At 44.0% G+C, this 19,903-nt stretch overlaps 1 protein-coding gene across 1 annotated transcript in view; it reads left to right on the top strand.

Moving 5' to 3' along the window:
* Positions 1–19,903, top strand: part of FLT1 (fms-related tyrosine kinase 1) — a 94,813-nt gene that overhangs the window by 67,405 nt on the left and 7,505 nt on the right. Inside the window, exons 16-24 of the mRNA XM_010022160.1 lie at positions 2,646–2,784; positions 8,864–8,968; positions 11,951–12,064; positions 12,790–12,878; positions 14,609–14,768; positions 15,187–15,284; positions 15,821–15,943; positions 17,060–17,171; positions 18,795–18,894. Of these exons, the coding sequence (XP_010020462.1) occupies positions 2,646–2,784; positions 8,864–8,968; positions 11,951–12,064; positions 12,790–12,878; positions 14,609–14,768; positions 15,187–15,284; positions 15,821–15,943; positions 17,060–17,171; positions 18,795–18,894 (1,040 nt within the window). The remainder of the gene's footprint in view (positions 1–2,645; positions 2,785–8,863; positions 8,969–11,950; positions 12,065–12,789; positions 12,879–14,608; positions 14,769–15,186; positions 15,285–15,820; positions 15,944–17,059; positions 17,172–18,794; positions 18,895–19,903) is intronic.

Here is a 19,903-nt window from a genome sequence, read left to right as displayed (position 1 = left end):
ATGCAGAAAGATCTCACAGAATTGTCCAGAGGAGATGGATTTGGGGAAAGGGCAGTACTGGGGAGATAGGGTGCACTGCAGCACATAAGGAATGGCTGCACGTCCCCCCATCCCCACTCCCATGCCAGACCTGAGCCCAGCTGCCCTCCTTCATCCAGCATGAGAGGTACCACAGGGCAGTGCCACAGACATCAGCTCACAGTCACCACGGCTGAGCATGTTTCAGCTGGCCAAGCTCTGTAAGGGTTGCTAAAGGCTGACTGCAGCCCACCAGACCATTTTATCCCCACCTGCACGAAGGCCTGTCTGTATCTTAGGTTTTACACTGAGAACTTCTTTTGGCTATGGGAAAGCAGGACCAGACCTCCAAACCAGGGTGGTACGGCAGCAGCTACTCTGCCTGCCTTCCTATTGCCACAGACTTTCATAAGGAGAAAAGCATGGGAGTCTGGCAGGGGAAAGAAAAGTAGAAGTCCAATGACGATGTGGAGAAACTTCATAACCATAAGAGAAATTACAAAGCAAGTTCTGACTGAGCACCAGTAATGATAAAACAATTCAAAACATGACTGCAAGCCCTTGGAAAAATTTGAGTTTTAAATGTAGCAAAGGCTTGCAGCTATTTTCTAATTTGTTATGACACCAAAACTTGACATTTGTTTGTTAGATTGTTAAAAGACTATTAAAATAATCACTGTTGCTGTAGAACAAGGGACTTGATGACATGTCAAGACTTCTTTCCAGCTGAGCATCTCCAGCTAGTGTTGGCCTATGCTTATGGTCTTCTCCATGTTTCTGGTGCAAACCCTTACTCAAGGATTTATGTCTGGAATTAGCTCTAAATTACATTACCACAATGAAAAAAATACTTGTATGCTTCTGAGAGAATTTTCTGAAAGCCTGTCTGTTACACATACAGGGACAAATGATTTGGTATTCAGTGCACCTCAAGAAAGAACTGTAGGAAGCTCTCAGCACCTTCCCACTCCCCTATTGCTTTATTGCTGGGATGGATTCACTTAAAAGCTCTTCTCGAGTGACTGGTAGAAACAGTCTAGTACACGTCTCTATCAAGAAATGCTCTTTTTGGAGCACCAAAACATGCCTCTGTTTCTATCCATATCCCACTTATCCACATCCTGTCCACAGTCAATGGATGGTTTGAAGTCAAGATTTAAGCCAAGTGATTTCTTCCCAAGTGTCAGTGCAATCCACCTTGGGACAAACTTTCTGGTTATTTGGGATGGTGAAAGGCAACTAAAACAGGAGCTTTTGGCTACCGTCATTTTAGTCTAGTTTTGTTTGTAACCTGAACATAGACAGCTAGTAATATCCTTGTCAAAGAAACATCTTGAAATGCAAGTATTAGGGGTATACTTCCAAGCTGTAAAGAAGGAAAGCTGAAAGTCACAGAAGCCAACAAGAAAAGAATATGTAGGTATATCTGTGTGTTTGTGTCTGTGCCCATGTGCTGTTTTCAGGAGTTTAGGAAAAGCAACACAGAGGCTTAGTTCAACAGATTTTCCATCATTCTAACTAACAGCCAAGAAATTAGAGCAAACATTAGACCTTTTCTATAGAAATATAAGTACTCCTGTGTCAAGAAAATTCCAGTGGATTAGAATCATAGAGTCATAGAATCACCGAATCATAAAATCAGCTAGGTTTGAAAAGACCCTTAAGATCATCAAGTCCAACCTTTACCCAAGGACTGCCAAATACACCACTAAACCATGCCACTAAGGGCCTTATCTACATGTGAATGGCAATCCTTTGAAGGAAAATGTTTCAAAATGGATGGACTGCAGAAAACTTTGCTAGGAGGTTCATCTTTCCTTACATTCCTCGTGTGAAGTGGATTATCCATTTGCTCGGTAGAAACTGAACTTCTGGCAAATTAATTTGAAATAATATACTTAAGCCTGGGTGTTAATCAGTTCCCTCAAACTCAAATGATTTCATAGAATCACAAAATTATAGACCGGTTTGGGTTGGAAGGGACCTTAAAGATTATCTAGTTCCAACCCTCCTGACATGGGCAGTGACACCTTCCACTAGCCCAGGTTGCTCAGAGCCCTGTCGAACCTGGCCTTGAACACTGTCACCAATGAAATAAAAAAATCTGAATATTTGTAAACAGTTTCTGAAATGTATAATGTCTGGTCTCCTGACAACTGGTCTTGCACAACTTCTAACCACATATGACCTATCTTTGCCGGGTTTATGGAAAAAATAAACACAGGCAGTTGAGCCCCATGTGTTGCATATGGCCACTTCTCGCTTTGCACAATCATGAAGGAAAGTTATTTTTATCATCAGCAATGTTTAGACATTTGCTGAAAATATTTCTCTTGACTGTGCAGAAGGCCTGTATCATAACACCATATGTTAATACAGATCCACATGGATTTCATTGAAGAAACTGATATGCAACATAGGAAGAAAGCTAGAGGAAGGAGTTTCTTCTACATAGAAAGTCTTGCAATATATAAAAAAGCCAAAGGGAGCTTAACCAAACCATCTACTGAACTATGAAACACACAGCCCCATGGGCAGAATTAACTTGGAGACCTTGGTTTAAACAAAAAGATGTTGACAAATACCCTTATCCTCTTTTTCATTTTGCAATATTCTTTGTTTTCTAGCCTTATTCCTCTGAAATGAAGACTAACCATTATCTGTCAATCATAATGGATCCTGACGAAGTCCCTTTAGATGAGCAATGTGAACGTCTGCCTTATGATGCCAGCAAGTGGGAAATTGCAAGGGAAAGGCTTAAACTAGGTAATATTGGCATACTTCACTTTGGGTTTGCAGTGATTGAATAAGATGTACCTGTAACTGCAGGTAAAGAGGAGCTGGGTGTGTTTTAGACATGAAGCACAATGTACTGCCAGGTTTGGTGTGAGCTGTTCCATACCAATTGCCCTGGCCCCTGACTGAATTACAACATTTAGGACCGACTGGCTCAGTCTACCTGACTTTCCATATGTGTATTTTGACACGAGGCAGGAAAACTAAAATAGAATCATAGAATCATTTAAGTTGGAAAAGACTTTTAAGACCATCAAGTCCAAACCTTAACCTGCTACTGCCAAGTCCACATCTAAACTATGTTCCCTAAGCACCTACACATCTTGTAAATACCTCCAGGGATGGTGACTCAACCACTTCCCTGGTCAGCCTGTTCCAGTGCTTGACAACCCTTGTGGTGAAGCAATTTTTCCTAATACCCAATCTAAACCTCCCACAGAGCAACCTGAGGTCATTTCCTTCTGTCCTATCACTTGTTACTTGGGAGAAGAGACCAACACCCACCTTGCTACTACCTCCTTTCAGGTAGTTGTAGAGAACAATAAGGCCCCCCCGGAGCCTCCTTTTCTCCAGACTAAACACCCTCAGTTCCCTCAGCTGCTCCTCATAGGACCTGCGCTCCAGACCCTTCACCAGCTTTGTTGCCCCTTTCTGGACCTGCTCCAGAACCTCAATGTCTTTCTTGTAGTGAGAGGCCCAAAACTGAACACGAGATACAAGGCGTGCCCTCAGCAGTGCCCAGTACAGGGAAGTGATCACTGTCCTAGTCCCACTGGCCACCTATTTCTGATGCAGGTCAGGATGCTGTTGACCTTGGCTGCCTGGGCACAGGCAGCCATCAGTCAGCACCCCAAGACCTTGTCTTCTGAGCAGCCATCCAGCCAGTGCAGGACCTGGCACTTTGCCTTGTTGAAGCTCATACAATTAGCCTTGGCTCATCAATCCAGCCTGTTGAGATCCCTCTGCAGAGCCTTCCTACCCTCCAGCAGATCAACACTCCCAGCCAACTGGTGTTGTCTGCAAATTTACTGAGGGTGCACTCAATCCTCTCATCCAGGTCATTGATAAAAGATATTAAATAGAACTGGCCTCAGTACTAAGCTTTGTGGAACACCACTTGTGACTGGCCACCAACTGGATTTAACTCCATCCACCACCACTCTCTGGGCTCAGCCATCCAGCCAGTGTTTTACTCAGTGAAGAATACACCCATCCAAGCCATGAGCAGCCAGTTTCTCCAGGAGTATGCTGTGGGAAATGCTGTTAGAGGCTTTACTAAAGTCTAGGTAGACAACATCATAGCCTTTTCCTCATCCACTGAGTCACTTTGTCATAGAAAGAGAATGTGGACAAGAATGCTGCACTCTAATTTTTTGCAGACTGATTTACCTAAAACACAACATAAAATCAGGGCAACCAAAGGCTTCCAAATCAGACCACTGGCTTTGAATGCTTCTCTCTCCAGACTCAGGAGCCTGACCTTTGGCATTTACTGTAATTTTCTTCTCTTGTAGTCTTGTTGTGTACTCATTTGGAAATTGAGCCTATGCAGAAATGAGTCCTCACAGTCCACGCTGTACCCCTGTCTGTTCCTCCCTTTTCTCCTCTCTCCAGCACGATCTCCCTGTTTTCCCTCTGTGCTGCAGATTTATAAACATTCTTGTCAGTGCACCATAAAGTGCAAGAATTTGACACTTGAGCCCATTCATAAATAAATAAATAAGAATCCATGGAAACTTTGAATTTACAGCTCTCTCGCCTGCAGATGCCCAGTGTAAGGCCTGGGTTTGAGAGCATTCCTTACTTGCTTAGCCTAGTGTGGGGCTGCTGAGGAGGGCAGAAGGGTAGGGACCAGGTTTTGAAGTTGAGGAATCCTTCCAGAAACCACACAGATTTTGGCAAGGGGGTCAACATTAAAATGCCAGTGATAAGCTCAGCCTATTGTTGTAGTGCTGTTTGTTCTTTCAGGCGTGCATTACATTTGTCCTACAGGAAGGTCTAGAAAATCCCTGCATTTTAGCTAAGAATTGTAACAGATTCCTTCTGTCCTCCGGGGATGAGAGACAGGTGATTAAAACATGCATACAATTGGGATCACACTTAATTTGCCTGCTAGAAGTCACAAGGTGACCAGACATGGACAAGCACAGCTGAAATACATTGCGGTTTCAAATTGTCATACACAATTCTGTGAATCCTGAAACACAACCTTGTGCTGGAGTGTCTTCAATCTTCAAACAGTTTTCTCACAGTGATGGACCAAGAACCCGATCTGCTGACAATGTGGTCACTGGTTTATGCAATGCTTTATTTTTGTGTAAAATCCATGGAAAGAATCAAGCAGAAATGGAGTGTAAACACCAAGGAAAAACCACGTCTTTCAGGGTTGGTGTTTTTGGAATCTGAAAGTGAGGAATGGTGAGCAAAGAATGGGTTAAAAGTGGAAGAACTGGTGTAAACAAACAAAGAATGCTGACAATGAATAAGAACCAGATTCAGAGACCTCGGGTATGTGCAGTATGCTAGATTAGCTCAGTGCAAGTCCTGCCTTCATGGCAGTTGGCTCAGTCTTTGAGTAACCTTGGCAGTCTCTGAGGATTAGTGTCTCACAAACACAAAGTGTGCTTCTATGGTTTTTTAAAAATATTCTTACTTAGAAATTCAATCCTTTCCAGCATCAGATATGTGTGGTTTTCTCTTCCCACCTACTTATCCTCCAGGATACATATTTATTGTAAGTTTTGCAGATAAGTGTCTCTTTTCAGCCCACATCTCCTTTGCTATGTGTTCCTCCAACACACATACATACAGCCCACAGCTGTGATGCAATGCTTGTATAACAGGGCTCCCCCTTTATCTGTAAGAGCTACGGGAAATTTCATACGGGCACCACTGGAGTCAGGATAAATAATATTCGGTATAGATTAGTCTGGCTGAGAGCAAAATGTCATCTTTTCATTAGGTACAAAACTGCAGTGCTATAAATCAGTCAGTGTGGTCGGCAACAACACTCCAGTCTATCACACATTTCTCACCTGGCTCTTGGGCTTGACCTTCCTAATCTGTGAGAGGTCACACACTGCTGACACTGTGGTGCAGGGCCTCGAGGGAGCACTGCCACACAGCTCCAGTGCAATGTCAAACATGCTGGTGGTAGACGGCTTCCTGAGCCCCGCTCCCTCCTGTGTACTGCAAGCCCACAGTGCTGGCACTAGGCAGAGCACTTTCTGTTCTCCTTCATGTGCAAAGCTGTTGTACATAACATAACAGAAAATATAAAGCCACATATGGGGAAAACAAAGATGACTCAAACTTCACCAAAGGACAAGACAAATGAACACACCTTTGAGACTCTGCTCTCCCACAGACACGGAGAGCAGTGTCTGCAAGTGCTTTTTTGTAGATGCCACAGTCCAGTACCTCACATGCTTGAAGGACCTTGCTAAAATGGGACTGAAATGGAAACCTCCTGATCTAAAACTCCTTGACTGAAGGGTATGTTCACATTAATGAATATTGAGTTGCCCCAGGAAACCAGAGTCAAGTGCAGAAAAATTTAAGTAGAGCATTTTGCTTCCTTGGTCTGGATGTAAATGCTGCAATGTTTCACAACTGAGCATTACCTGACACATGGGCAGTGTTGCTGTTTGAAGGCTGTGACAAGCTGACAGCTCAGATGAACGGGCAACTTAATATTCCTCTGTTTAATTGCTCCATTTAATAATTCTGTAGTTACTTTGTATGTCAGTTGCAAGACGAGCCATAGCCACAATATACATCCTAAACTGTGGAGTTTGATCTATACACTGAAAAGTTAAAGCAGCCCTATTCTGCGCTAACATTTAGCATGGTACAAACAATAGTGGAGCAACAAAGACTAATATATCAAGTATTATTACAGTTTCCCACTAAATTGCAACTGTTGTTTAGAGAAGGAAATGTTGTTCCCAGTGCTTATTCTCTTTTATGGAAGGTTAGCAGCTTTGTGTAGCTTTATGAGCTGACTGGTGTGTTTTCCAAGTGGTGACTAAGAAGGTTATCTTGATGTGGGAAGTGAGTTAACAGTGATGGAAACAGACTAAAGCTATGGGTTAAACAAAGGTGTGATGGGTTTTATAGGACCTCAGATTGTAACTTCGTCAATGTCAAAACATTAAGGCCTAAGAACATCAATTCACCAAGAAAATGGAGACCGTAGTCTTAACACTGCTTCCCTTACACATCTGCTGAATGAAGCAACTGAAAAAGGTGACTGTAGATTTTCAAAGACATACACCAATTCAAGTGTGTTTGTGTGTCAAACACTAAGCCCTTCACAAGCCAAGATTCAGTCATTTGATGCTTTTCAGTCATGTAGATTAAGTTCTTAATGGTTTTTAGTTAGTGTAAAGAATGCCACACTTTTGTACATCTAGGAGGGAAATAAATTGGGGGGGCGGGGTTTGGCTTAGCATATTTCACTTCATGTTTCCATTGCTTTGGTAACATATGCTTTTTGCTTCTACTGACAGACATACTGAGACTTACAGTTTAGAAATGTGATACACATATAAAAGGTAGTATCTATTTAATTTAGAACTGACAGCAGCTCTTTTTCTCAGCTTGTGAGTGCCTGGGTGAGACTCATCCCTCACTTAGACATCAACGTGTTAGGTGTTCATGTGAAAGCTAGTCAAACAGATGTCCATCACAGGAAAAAGAAACTGTCCTATGGAGATGGCTAGGTCACATGCGCATATCTGAAAAACAAATATATAGCACATGTTACCCTTTGCTTTTATATGAAAAGCTGGCCTTTATTTTCCGCTCTTCTCCCATACACCACAAAGCCTGCTGCTATTCTTTTGCTAGACACTTAAGTGCCTGGGTTCTGCTGAAGGTAAAGCACAAATAAAATCTGAAAATAGTTAGTTGGAGATAAAATCTATTGCCAGCTGATATTCTGACTAGATCTCTCTGATCAAAACTCTGCCAGCCACTTGAGAAGGGCAGGGGCAGCCAGGCCTGTCCACGTGAGCACCGTGTCGAAGAGGTAGTCCCTGTTTCAAACACCGATAAATCATGAGGGAGGCTGTGAAGATCATAAGATTGACATAAAATGTCATGAACTCTAGAAAAGTTATGTCTGTACCCTTGAAATCTTACCTGGTTCTGAACATGAAGGAAAAGGACCCTCAGCTTCTACTGCTGAAGAATTTTATCGATGCCCACTGATTTATCTCAAGGACCGTCTGGGTACTTGTCCTGGTGTCTGCTCAGTAGCATGATGATGATGATGATCAGGCATAGATATCTGCCCTTGGACACCTGGAAGCATCATACCCACCATGAGCAAACCCATCATTTGTCACTCCAAGTCTCCACTCACTGAATCCCCCCAGACCTCATTTCACAAATATAAAGGTCTCATTTGCACAGATTTGCAGCTTCTCACCACTCTATAATCTCAACCTACAAGGTCATGCTAGGGAAGGGCGTCAGCGGGTTGTGCATGTACCCCAGGGGTTTCGATGCAAAGTTACTGCTGCCTCCTTGGAATGAAAATAATTTTAAGGCACCTTGATTGAGATGGAAGAATTTAACTTGTAAAAATTATCAAAGTCTGTAGCAAGCTGCATCTTAGTGTGTGTGGGAGTTTAGGAGGGGGCCATGTGTTATAGAGGGCATAACTCGTGGTGTTACAGCCTGCTGCATGGTGCAGTGTGCTCAGGGGAAAAACAACAAACCTTTCTCTGGCAGAGCTAGGCTTTAAAATTGGGTCAGAAGCCATGGAATCTCCACCAAATGGCTGCATTCATTTAGCATCATTTTCAATCTTATCACTTATTCCCTCCAATGACACTGTCTTCTGGTTTGTCTGCTTCCTTTTAAAAAAACGAAAACCAACCAAACCACAACAAAATACCCAACCCTAAAAAACCTGTATGTTGAAAATATACATGTAGGACTTATTGTAAAGCATATTTTTCAATTAATAATTTATGAAGCCATTTGCTGACAAGGTTTCTCTTTTACCAGAATGTGTCTCTCCAATTTATTTTCTTTACAGGAAAGTCTCTTGGACACGGAGCTTTTGGAAAGGTGGTACAAGCATCTGCTTTTGGGATTAAGAAATCACCAACATGCAGAATAGTTGCTGTAAAAATGCTGAAAGGTATTTTGCTGCAAAGCAGGGCTGGGAAAAATGATGTGTTATACAGTGTCCTACTCTTAATATGATTCTGTTGAAAGCAAGAGTGTGTGATGTTATCCCCCCGCCAATAATTCTCTGAAGCTTTCAAAATGTGCACACCAAGTTTTGGGTCCACAATGAGTGAAATGGCAGAACTATGAAATAAAAATTACATTCACAGTAAAAAAAGTGATAAATTGTCACGTGGTACAGGAGGAAATTTCAGCTGCAGTGAGAACCTGAGCGCCTAATGTTTTTGAAACATTCCAGTTCTATTACCTCAAATCCCAGGGAGAATGAAAGAGTGACTTTTGTAGGATTGAAAGGGGCAATTAGATTTCCTGCATACCCTCCATTGTATCATTATTCTAGACTTACCCTATGCTGAACATCGTAAATAAAATTTAGCTGGAGCACAAGGCACCCACCTTGGTGTGAAGACACTTGGACGAAAGCTTTCATATTTTCCTTGGTCATTCATTCCAATGATTAATCAATGCACTATTAAAAACAGGTGCCTCTTGTCTAATTTGCAACTGTCTGACTTTTGCATCTCATTCTAACCTTCTCCATTAGATTATATAATGATTTTTCTTCGTGAAGCTAAACAGATTGAGCAGTTTAAATCTTGGAGCTCTTGTGCAGGTGTGTCCTCTCTGAACCATCTGCAGGCTCATCACATAGTGCTTAGGATGCTGACACCCAGGTTGTGTAATGGATTTGCCAGCACAGGTCATACACCAGTGCTCTTCCCAAAGTGAAATAATCTCCCATCTATTCACTGCTACTTTCCTCACTGGAGCAGAAAGGACAAAGACCCTCATCAGTTTGAAGATGGCACTTCGAAGTTAACAGCAGGATGATATTCAGTCATAGCCTGCAGCAGCCATGGCTGAATTCCTTAACCTAGAGTCCTAGTGGCATCCCTTCCTGTGTGTTTAGCTTTCCCTTGTTTATGTATCTAAAGGATAATTTTGCATTGCCCTGGGATCTTATGCTGCATTGCTTATCTGTCTTAATCCCTGAATCCTTTTCAGTGTCACTCTCTGCCTGGACACATCCCCTGTTCCGCCAGTAAGGCTGGGAGTGCGGTGCTCTCAGTTTGATCTGCTCAGGCAGGCACAGTTTGAATACATCCCTCTTACCCAGTAGCTTCTAGCTTCACAGCTGCCTACTTATCAATTATCAGGAGATCTGCACATGTTACTTCCAGCTTTTTGGAGGAGTATGTGCAATACGCTCAGACCTAGACTGTCCTTGCAACACTCAACCTGAAATAGTTCCTGTTTCTTGCTGACGGTGACCTGGCAGCTGTACTCTGTGTAGGGCGTGCTCTCTTGATATTGTCCTCAACAGGCTTGTTCTGCAATATAACATTAAATGCTTTCATATCATCCCCAAGGAGCATATTTGGAACTGAGAGGGTTGCAAACCTTTGTCCTCACTCTTGTTCCAGAAGCGCAGATATACCCGGTTGGCCAATGCCAAATGAACAACCACCCTGCAGCAAGCATGTCTGGAAAATGGGAAGGAATTAAAGCTTTGGTCCCTGTCCAGCCCTTCTGCTACAGTGGGCCAATAGCCATCTGTGACATTGGTTTCAGGCCTGCCACCTGGGTCATTGCCTGACCCCTGGTTAACTGAGCTTTTTGTCAACATGCAGATGCATGTGCTGGCAGAGTGGTCTGGCAGATTCAGCACTTCTTTATGTACAACAACAGGCTCCTTGTGACAGCCAGCATCATCCAGGCAGCAAGGGTTGCTCCTGGAATAGATGGGAGCAGACAGCAGCTACAAGAAGTCTTCATGGAGGATTCATGTGTGCTCACACAGAGTAGACACTTGTATCTGAGTCAGTGGTGAGAAATGCAGTTCAACTCATCCTAAGGCAAATCCCTGCACCTGGTGAGCTGAGCACCTGCTTTGCTCTGATGACTATGAAGAGAGCCTGTGGTGACTAGATCCTCTGTAGGTATCTTTGCTAAGGACATCTGAAGCTAGGGGAGATCTGCCCTATTCCTTGTGTCCTCACTAGATTATTCAGGAACTGTGCAGTCATTTATAAGCTTTGTCCTCACAGAATTCCCATGAAATGGAGGAAAAATGTCTCCACCTATACAGACCTGTTACTCTCACTCTTGGTGTCACTAAACTGATAAAGTCTTTTTGGGATTACATGAAGCAATATGTTGGGTTTTTTTTGCTTTCTTACCAAAATAAAATTCTGCAGGGAAAAAAAAAAATGCTTGGAACATATTAAGTTTCATTCAGTACGAAATAAAATCGTTTGGGTTTACTTGTGGGGTTTCTTATAGCATTACAATTACTATACTATTACTATTGATATTGATTATAATTACTAAGGGTAAGATGCAGCCTCCTTTAACTAATTACTTTAGCCAATTAAAATTTACTTCCTTCATCTATCTTAATACTCCAGGCTTCTTCTGTAATGAGCAGAACCAGACAAGCATCACACAGGGGTGGTTCCTCTCTTCCCTATACAGATGGCTAAAGCTGATGGCTGCATCAACCTCTGGAAATGCTTTGCTCTTTCCACTGATTCCTTGAGATTCTGGTTAGTTCAGGCTCGTACATAATCCTTAGGTGGCTGAAGTCAGATCAGCTGAAACCTACCCTAGATAGAGTTAATTATAGTCTTGAAGTCCCTTTTTATTTGTTCTTTCATTTTTTGGCTGAAACAACAAAACTATTCTTGTGAAAAAAATTTCTCTCAGTTCTAAATATAACACGGTCTACTGGGAGGAAGCTGAGTGCCTAAATCTTTTTATGGGTTTTATTGCAAGTAAGAGGATGCTGAACAGGGAGGAATTGACAAAGAACATCAACACATGAAGTACATCCAGTAATGGAGATTCTTTCAACAGAAAGTAACAAAAAGTGGTAAAGCTCAGTAGGGCCATTTCTTTGCCATTTCACATTGACTATATTCTGTATTTACAGAAGGGGCCACAGCAAGCGAGTACAAAGCACTGATGACTGAGCTGAAAATCCTGATCCACATTGGTCATCATCTCAATATTGTGAATTTGTTGGGAGCTTGCACGAAAAATGGAGGTAAAAAAATCTGCACTGCACTGAAAATGGGTTTGGATCATCTCCCAATAACAGTTGGCTGTGCTGTTTTTCATCCAGAGGTCAAGTTATTAACTTGAAATATTTGAGCTCATCCTGTGGTTGGTGAAAAAAAGAGGAAGAGAAAAAGAGATTTTTAGTCATTTAATGAAGTGATTAAAAATTTTCTCTACTTAAACTCTCTTTTAGTATTAAGATGAGAAGTGTGAATTTAGGAACATGGCACTTATTGTCCTTCACTGTTCACGCTCAAGTTAAACATGATTTGGAAAGGCTGGGAACAAGTGTTATCAGCCGTTGGCCCCCCACAATTCATAACAAAGGAACTGTTATAAAATCCTTAATGATATTCCACCAAGAAAATCAAAGGGCCAGTATAAGCAATCACTTGTTTTAGATATGTCACCTATTCTAGTTGTGTGGGCTGAGGGACTCCAGTGTGAATGCAGACTGCCCAAAGGGGAAATGGAGGGTCCCTCAGGACTTAGGTTAATGACACAGATTTTAGGCCCTTACCTGATTTTCAGAAACAGTATTGTTTTGATAACATGTCCAGTCTCCTTTCAAGCAGCCTTCTACTTCATTAGGACATGTTGTTAGTTATTCTGGACTCAAGGTATAGCTACTGGCATGAAAGACTATTTCTCAGAACTGATGCCACCTTGTATTGCTTTACACTGCTAAGAATGTACTTTCATTTTGCCCAGGGCCTCTGATGGTGATTGTTGAATACTGCAAGTATGGGAATTTATCAAACTACCTGAAGAGCAAGAGGAACTTTTTCTGCCCTAACAAGGTGAGGAGACAGATGCCTCTGGTAAGGTTCATTTTACCTAATGTAAGTGTTGGTAATGTAGATGTCAATCACTGAGCTAGTCTCCTTAGACTCTTCTACCAAAGGAGACAAACAGCTTTTGGGTGCAGTTTACCTGAACTATTTTAATATTTGGTGTGGGGTGTGTTGTGCCATGAAAGGACTCATTTCTATCCCTTGACTGTGCAAGGAGACTGCTGTGAGTAATTCGCATGGAGCCATCTAGAGTGAGAGGAAGTGAATCCTATCCAAAGTGTCCCCACATGCTCTCGCCCCACTGCTGACAAACCCATTCCTGGTGAGCTTGGGGTCACTTCACAGGCTGGTGTCAGCAAAGCTGAAGGAAGTGGTTTTGCCCACTGATTTCAGTATCAATGGGAACACAGCTAAGAGAATGCCATTTAAAGCTCATGTTCCAATGTACCCTAATATTCAGAGATTTGCAAGTAATCTCATTATTGTATGAAAAGAGCTATCAACAGGAAGAAACATTCATCTTGTCCTCACATCCCACAGCCTACTGCATGTTTGTTATTACAAACATGAACCCAAGTATGCCAGGTATATCCTGCTTGTGCACTTTCAGCAAAACCCCCCAGAGGATTAAGGGTTCTGATGTGGGATTTGAGAGCCTGGACCTAGAACAGCAGTCCTCAAAACCCCTCCTCAGCTGTGCCGAAAGCTCAGCAGCATCTCAGAGTTTATTTTGGGAGGGCTCTGCAGGAAAGCACACTAGGGAGGATGTCCCCCTCCAAACGGCTCTGTTCACAAGGCTGTCCATGTTCGACTCTGCATGAGGCACAGCAGCTGCCTCCTCCAACATGTGGTTGTTGGCATAGGATGCTCAGCAGGGCATGACCATATGGATCTGCCCTGGGGGGAGTTGCTCACATACCCCCTCCAGTGACAAGCCTGTCCAGACTTGGTGCTCCAGCACTCTTGGGGAGGGCACCTGGTAGAAGGGAGCAAGAGAGCCTGGCACTGCTCCAGTGTGCAAAAGGAAGGGAGACAATCACAGGACAAGAGGAAAGGGAAGAGGGGGCAAGAGCATGGCCAGGCACCTAGGCTGCTCTCTGGGTAGCAGACAGAAAGTATTTTCCTAACAGTGTTGCATGTGCCCCAGTAAACTGTCATTGGCCGTAACATGGAAGCATTGGATAAAGGCCCTGGGGAAGGGGGGCAGTTGCTTCCAACATCAGCTGTATTTCAAGCACCAAATGCCCTCGCTCCTCCTTGGAAGGGCTTACAGCCCCACACCAAGCACTGTGCAGGGAAATAGAGGCAGATGCCTTAACCAGCCTGGGACAGGAAGTCAATATTCCTGGAGAGGTCTGGCACTGTGGGCACATCTTTCTCAACGCATCCCACCATGCTCCTTCTCTGGCTCCCAGAGAGAAATAGGTACTTTCAGATGTCTCACTTCAGGCCAAAATGACCCAGCAGACACGTCCACCTATGGACCCTGCAAATCATCACCACCCAGGTTTCCCCAGAATTGTTTGCTGGTGCTCCCAAGCCACCAGGTTTCAGTCCTGTGAGGCTGGGAACCAACCCCAACTGTGGCACTGGACACCCACACCCATGGGAGACTTGACTGCACGTGTCATGGACCAGCCTTTTCCTCCAGCAGAAAGGCGACAGAAGTCTGACTCGGTTCCTCTCCCACCCTCTCTGTTGCTCTGATGTAGCACCTCTCCTCTGTTTGTTTGAAGGAGTCCTCTCTTCCAGGAGAGCCAATGAAAGAGAAAAAGGATATTGAGCCAGTGGAAGGCAAAAAACAAAGGCTGGCCAGTGTCACCAGCAGCGAAAGCTTTGCAAGCTCAGGGTTCCAGGAAGATAAAAGTCTGAGTGATGTGGAGGAGGACGAGGAGGGTAGGTATTAATTGCTTCCTGCCCCTACACGGTCTGTGATATTTTTACAACATACTGTGCATCCCTGAATTTTTTTTCCTCATTTATCACCCTAATAAACATCCGTGGGAGACGCTCACAGGGTCATGTCCAGAGGGTAGGAGATTTAAAAAAAGATTATTTCCAGGGTTACTAAATCTGACAGGAAAATGTGTGATTGTTTCTTCTGACTGCTCCTTATCTTTGGGGAAAACACAGCAGTGTCCGAAGCATGGGGTATAAAGCAAGCACTGTTTTTGTTTCCAGTGACAGTAGGTTGACCTTCAAATACTACTCTGTGAAGACTGAATTTATGGGAGTAATAGGTTCAGTAAAAGAGAGGGGAAATAACTGCCTTGTGAGTGGTCTTCATAACAAACTGCATTTTCTACCTTCATAGATGCTGATGAGGTTTACAAGTTGCCCCTCACTATGGAGGACCTGATCTCTTACAGTTTTCAGGTGGCCAGAGGCATGGAGTTCCTCTCCTCCAGAAAGGTGAGTTTTGCACTGGGGATTTTTCCCTGCAGAAGGATGGGATTCAGAGGTGAAATCACATCTACATTTTAGTGACACCTTCCTCAGGAGAGCTCCCAAAGGAAGAGCCATTTTCCTCTTAGTGTTATAAATATAACAATGTGTTTATCCAAGTGTCCATAGTCCATAAACACAGGATCATGGCTGAAGGCAGTGAGACAAGCTCATTCATTCAGGGAAGATCTTTTGGGTGTGGTGAGGTTTCTTTTCTTCATTTCAATATATATTAGGTAGGGAGCTCCAAATGAATCATCATTTTCTCTGCAAATATTAAGGGGCTTAAAAATGTATCACTTTCTGGACTCAGGAATATTTTTGTATTTTTTAAAGAACTCCCAGTTTACAGTAACTTAATGTAAACTGCAGTCAACTTCCCTAAAATATATTAAATTGATCTCTCAATAATAATAATTTTTTAAAGGATATGGGAGACAGTCAGGAAATTTGTTGGCTGGATTAAGGAAATGCAGTTTGATTGTGAAACTGTTTTATTATAGTGCATTCATCGTGACCTGGCAGCCAGAAACATCCTTTTATCTGAGAACAATGTCGTGAAGATCTGTGATTTTGGCCTCGCAAGAGATATTTATAAGAATCCTGATTATGTGAGAAAAGGAGATGTAAGTCAAGAGGCTGTTTGTTCACCCAAATGTTTATAACATATCATTTCAAACTGTCCACCAAAATGTCTTGTAGACATTCACATTTCCTGAACTTAAGAGCTTGAAAGCTGTCACAGTTTTTATGTGAAGATGAGCTATCCAGATGCGTTGTAGATCTGGAAAGCATTTCTACCCTCAGGCATAAGGCTTGGACATTCTCTCTGTTTCACAGCTCTGCCCTGTGAATACTTTAGATATCTTTTAGACATGTTTCTTGGCTGGCTCAGCATTACCCCCTTAATCAGTAAACTTCCTCCAAGGAAACCAGTCTCTCCAAAATAAGGTGTGTGTCCCCTGGTGCGCCCACACCAGAGCTGTGGCTTGTGGTGCCCCAAGCTGCTGAGCTGGACTCCTTGCCTCCAGCACAAACTCAGTTGGTTGTTTTCTGTGCTGCTGCTGCAAACAGCAGGCAGAAAGCCCCCTGCCAGGCTGGGTCAGCAACCGTGCCTGTGCCCACTGATGCCATGGGAATTTGGTCTGGGAACTGAGGTCATGCAGAGTCTGCTTCTCCAGGTCTCACCCACCTGCCAGCTACCCCCTCATCTGTAAGTAGCTTTCAAGATTAACAGCACTGCATGTCAGCTGGGAAACTAACTGGACGTAACTTGGGTACTGCTCAGGAGCCTCTCGCGGGCTGAGCTGAGGTGGCTTCAAGGTGGCTGATACAACTCCTGCAATTCAGGCTCTGAATATTTCCCTGAGAACACCTCCGACACCATCACAGATGATTTACACTTGGACGTAGGGTTTTCTCCCCTGTCTCTAGGATGCTGGCAAGAGACTCTTTCTCCTGCATATCCCCACATCCCCATAAAGAAAAGACTTGTTCACTGTGGTCACAGGTTTCCAATGTCTGGTGTTTGTGCCAAACACACTCTAAAAAGAGCCTTTTACTCCTACATTTTGTTAAGAAAGTGTCTGAATGAGTGTGGGTTTATCTTGACTGCCTGTAAGGAAATCCCACAGGTTCTTGCTTGAATGGTAATTATTTACATAACAATATATAGTTGATTAATCTACGATTAAATTCTTTTAGGCTTTGAAAATAAGTCAGGTTTGTCCCTTTTACTCCAGGCTCGACTTCCGCTCAAGTGGATGGCTCCAGAATCCATATTCGATAAAATCTACAATACAAAAAGTGACGTGTGGTCCTACGGGGTCTTGCTGTGGGAGATATTTTCCTTGGGTACGTTAACTCTGCCCTCCAGGAGCTGGAGTCAGAGTCAGTGACTTAAGCCTGGGGAAGAACACCCATTACCTTCAGTGAGCTTTTGCCAGGTCTTTTACCAGGAAAGACCTACATCAGGCAGAGGTGGGGTGTGGGGGTACAGGGGGAACTGTGTGTATCGCACCCCTGTGAATTAGAAGTTCTGGTGCTTGTTAGGACACTGAAAGCTGATTTCCCAGGCTGAAAGCCTTAATGGACAGCACAGCTATCTGGTAACTTTACCACATATTTCTGCCTTTGGCATAACCTAAGCTTCCCTTTTTTCCTTGTGGAAAGCCTCGGTAGAGAAGCAGGGCAGCATGGCCAGAACAGTCGCAGTGCATTGTCTGCCCAGTGGAGCAAACAAGGAAAATCAGGCGAATTTTTAAGCATTTTTACTAAATATAAAATGTTTTTACGCGATGTGGAACCCTGTGGGGATAACACAGAGCTGTGGTCCTGGGCTGGCGACCTCATCGCCTCCTGTGCCACACATATATAGCATTCAAGACACCAGGTGCCACAGGCTGGGTGCTCCCTCAAAAGCTTCTTAGTACTCTTGTGGGAGCAAAGGAGCTGAACACACAAGGAGTGTGTCTTTGCATGTCTCAGCCTGTGTCACCCCCATTTCCAGCCTAAGACCAGGTGGTCCCCCCAGCCCTGGAGAGCCCCAGCCCTGGCCGCTGGACGCAGAAGGCGAGCAAGCATCTGTGCAGATGCCACAGGATGAACTAGAGCATGCAATCTGAAATTAACATCCAGAGGAGCTTTCCCCCCCGCCCCTTCTTTGACGTGGAAAAGACAGGATACAAGATGTACACCGATTGGGAACAACAATGACCGTCAGAATAGAAGAATCTTAATTGGGTTCAACATAGAGGCTGACAAAAGAGGCGAACAGCAGAGGAAACAATACTATACAATTCTGAGGACAATCAATCATTTATTAGTTTAAATACGTGTTGTTGGTCAGCCTGCCAACTCCTGTGATTTTATGGTCAGACTCATAATACCTGCTGTTTTTTTCTTAAAGCCCCAGCACCTTGAACCCGGAGACTGACTCCTAAAGGTCTTGTCTTGTCTTTTTTTTTTTTCCTTTCATTTTCCCTTTTCCTGATTTTTTTTGGTTTTGTCTACAAAAATGGACCAACAGCACGGTCAGGCTGCATCTTAAAAACACCGAAACTAGAAATAAAATACACATGAACTGTGATCTGATTTAAAACCATGATTTTATTATTTTCAAGGTGGTTTTGAACAGTTAGGGTTTGTTACTACTCAGCTTACTAGAATTTGGGGTGGTCCAAACTGGCTTTTCTTGAGGGATACTTTTCAAGCCAAATTCATGTGTGTTTTTTACATTCAGGCCAGGCAAGCACCACCAATAGTGCTGGGTTTGATCCTGCCCCTCCAAGAATCAGGGCTTGGAACACCAGCAGCAGTAATTCCCTGTCTGTGGCAGCTGCCAGGGGCCAGACCCCCAGCTCTGCAAGCGGATGCTGCACAACCCAAGTGTTTGAGAGGGACGTGTAGGACCAAGGCCAAGTCACAGGTACCCTGCTCAAGGCATGTATGACCCTGTCCTCCCCATGATTCCTTCAGGTGCCTCTCCTTACCCTGGAGTCCAAATAGATGAGGATTTCTGCAGCAGACTAAAGGAAGGCACAAGAATGCGAGCCCCGGAGCAAGCGAGCGAGGAGATGTAAGATGCCTTTCTCTACTTGCCTTGCGTACCGCTGCCCCCCCAGGCTGCCTTGCACATGATGCACGAGTCTCTGCAAAAAGTACCCCTGCCAGCATAAGGAAAAGCAACCTGATGCTGCCTCATATCTGTTGCTGTCATCAGCATCTTCTTGCATCCCCCACTCCTTGGCCCCCCGGCCCTCCAGTGGGGTAGGAGAGGGTGAGGATGGATGTGGACCCAAACCCAGAGCACCGCCCAGGCTGGGCTCTGAGGGGAGCTGAGTGAGCAGCCCGAAGGAGGAAGGTCATTCATCCCTCTCCAGGTTTAATATTTACTGACTTGCACACAGATAAGTGCTGGAGGAATGTGACATTATTAACGTCATCTTGACTTAGGAAGTGACAGTGGAGGCTTCCTCGCAAACACTCGGGTGATGAGGGTCCACCCTTTCCCGGAGATGGCAGAGGAAGGTGATGGGGACCTGCAGCCTCCCAGTCCATGTCGTCTGTGGGGTTTGTCTGAGCCCCTCCACCATGACATCGGCTGTAACACCCTGGTGCCCTGCCAGGGTGTTACAGGTTTTTAGAGGCCTGGGGGGAGTCCAAGTGAGCCCTTGAGCCTGCAGTGCCTCTGCTCTGGGAGTGGAATGGAGCTCCCTATCCAGGGAGGCACCTGCAGCACCCCAAACTCACACCCCATGGCACAGTCATTTAGGAGCATGAACACATCCAGGGTGTTTTATCTCTGGAAGCAAAATCAACTATGTGTATGTGCCTTCAGTGCTTATTGAAGTGCTACGTCATGACTTGAAATAGCAACACTTACCAAAAAATAGCTCTGGAAGAAGGAGGATGCGAGCCAGCCATGCCCATCTGGGAGTATTACCCATTAGCTAATTTTATTATCATAATGACAGCAGATAAGAGGTGGGTTTTTTTTTCTCTTCCACAAACTTTATTGCAGGAAGGAAAGCTTGACTGGACCAATATGAGGAAGTGACACATTCATATAAGTCGTCTTAGGATGC

The sequence above is a fragment of the Nestor notabilis genome, unplaced genomic scaffold, assembly GCF_000696875.1.
Source record: "Nestor notabilis isolate BGI_N333 unplaced genomic scaffold, ASM69687v1 scaffold2319, whole genome shotgun sequence".
Lineage (NCBI taxonomy): Eukaryota > Metazoa > Chordata > Aves > Psittaciformes > Psittacidae > Nestor > Nestor notabilis.
This window is presented reverse-complemented; position numbering and strand designations above follow the sequence as displayed.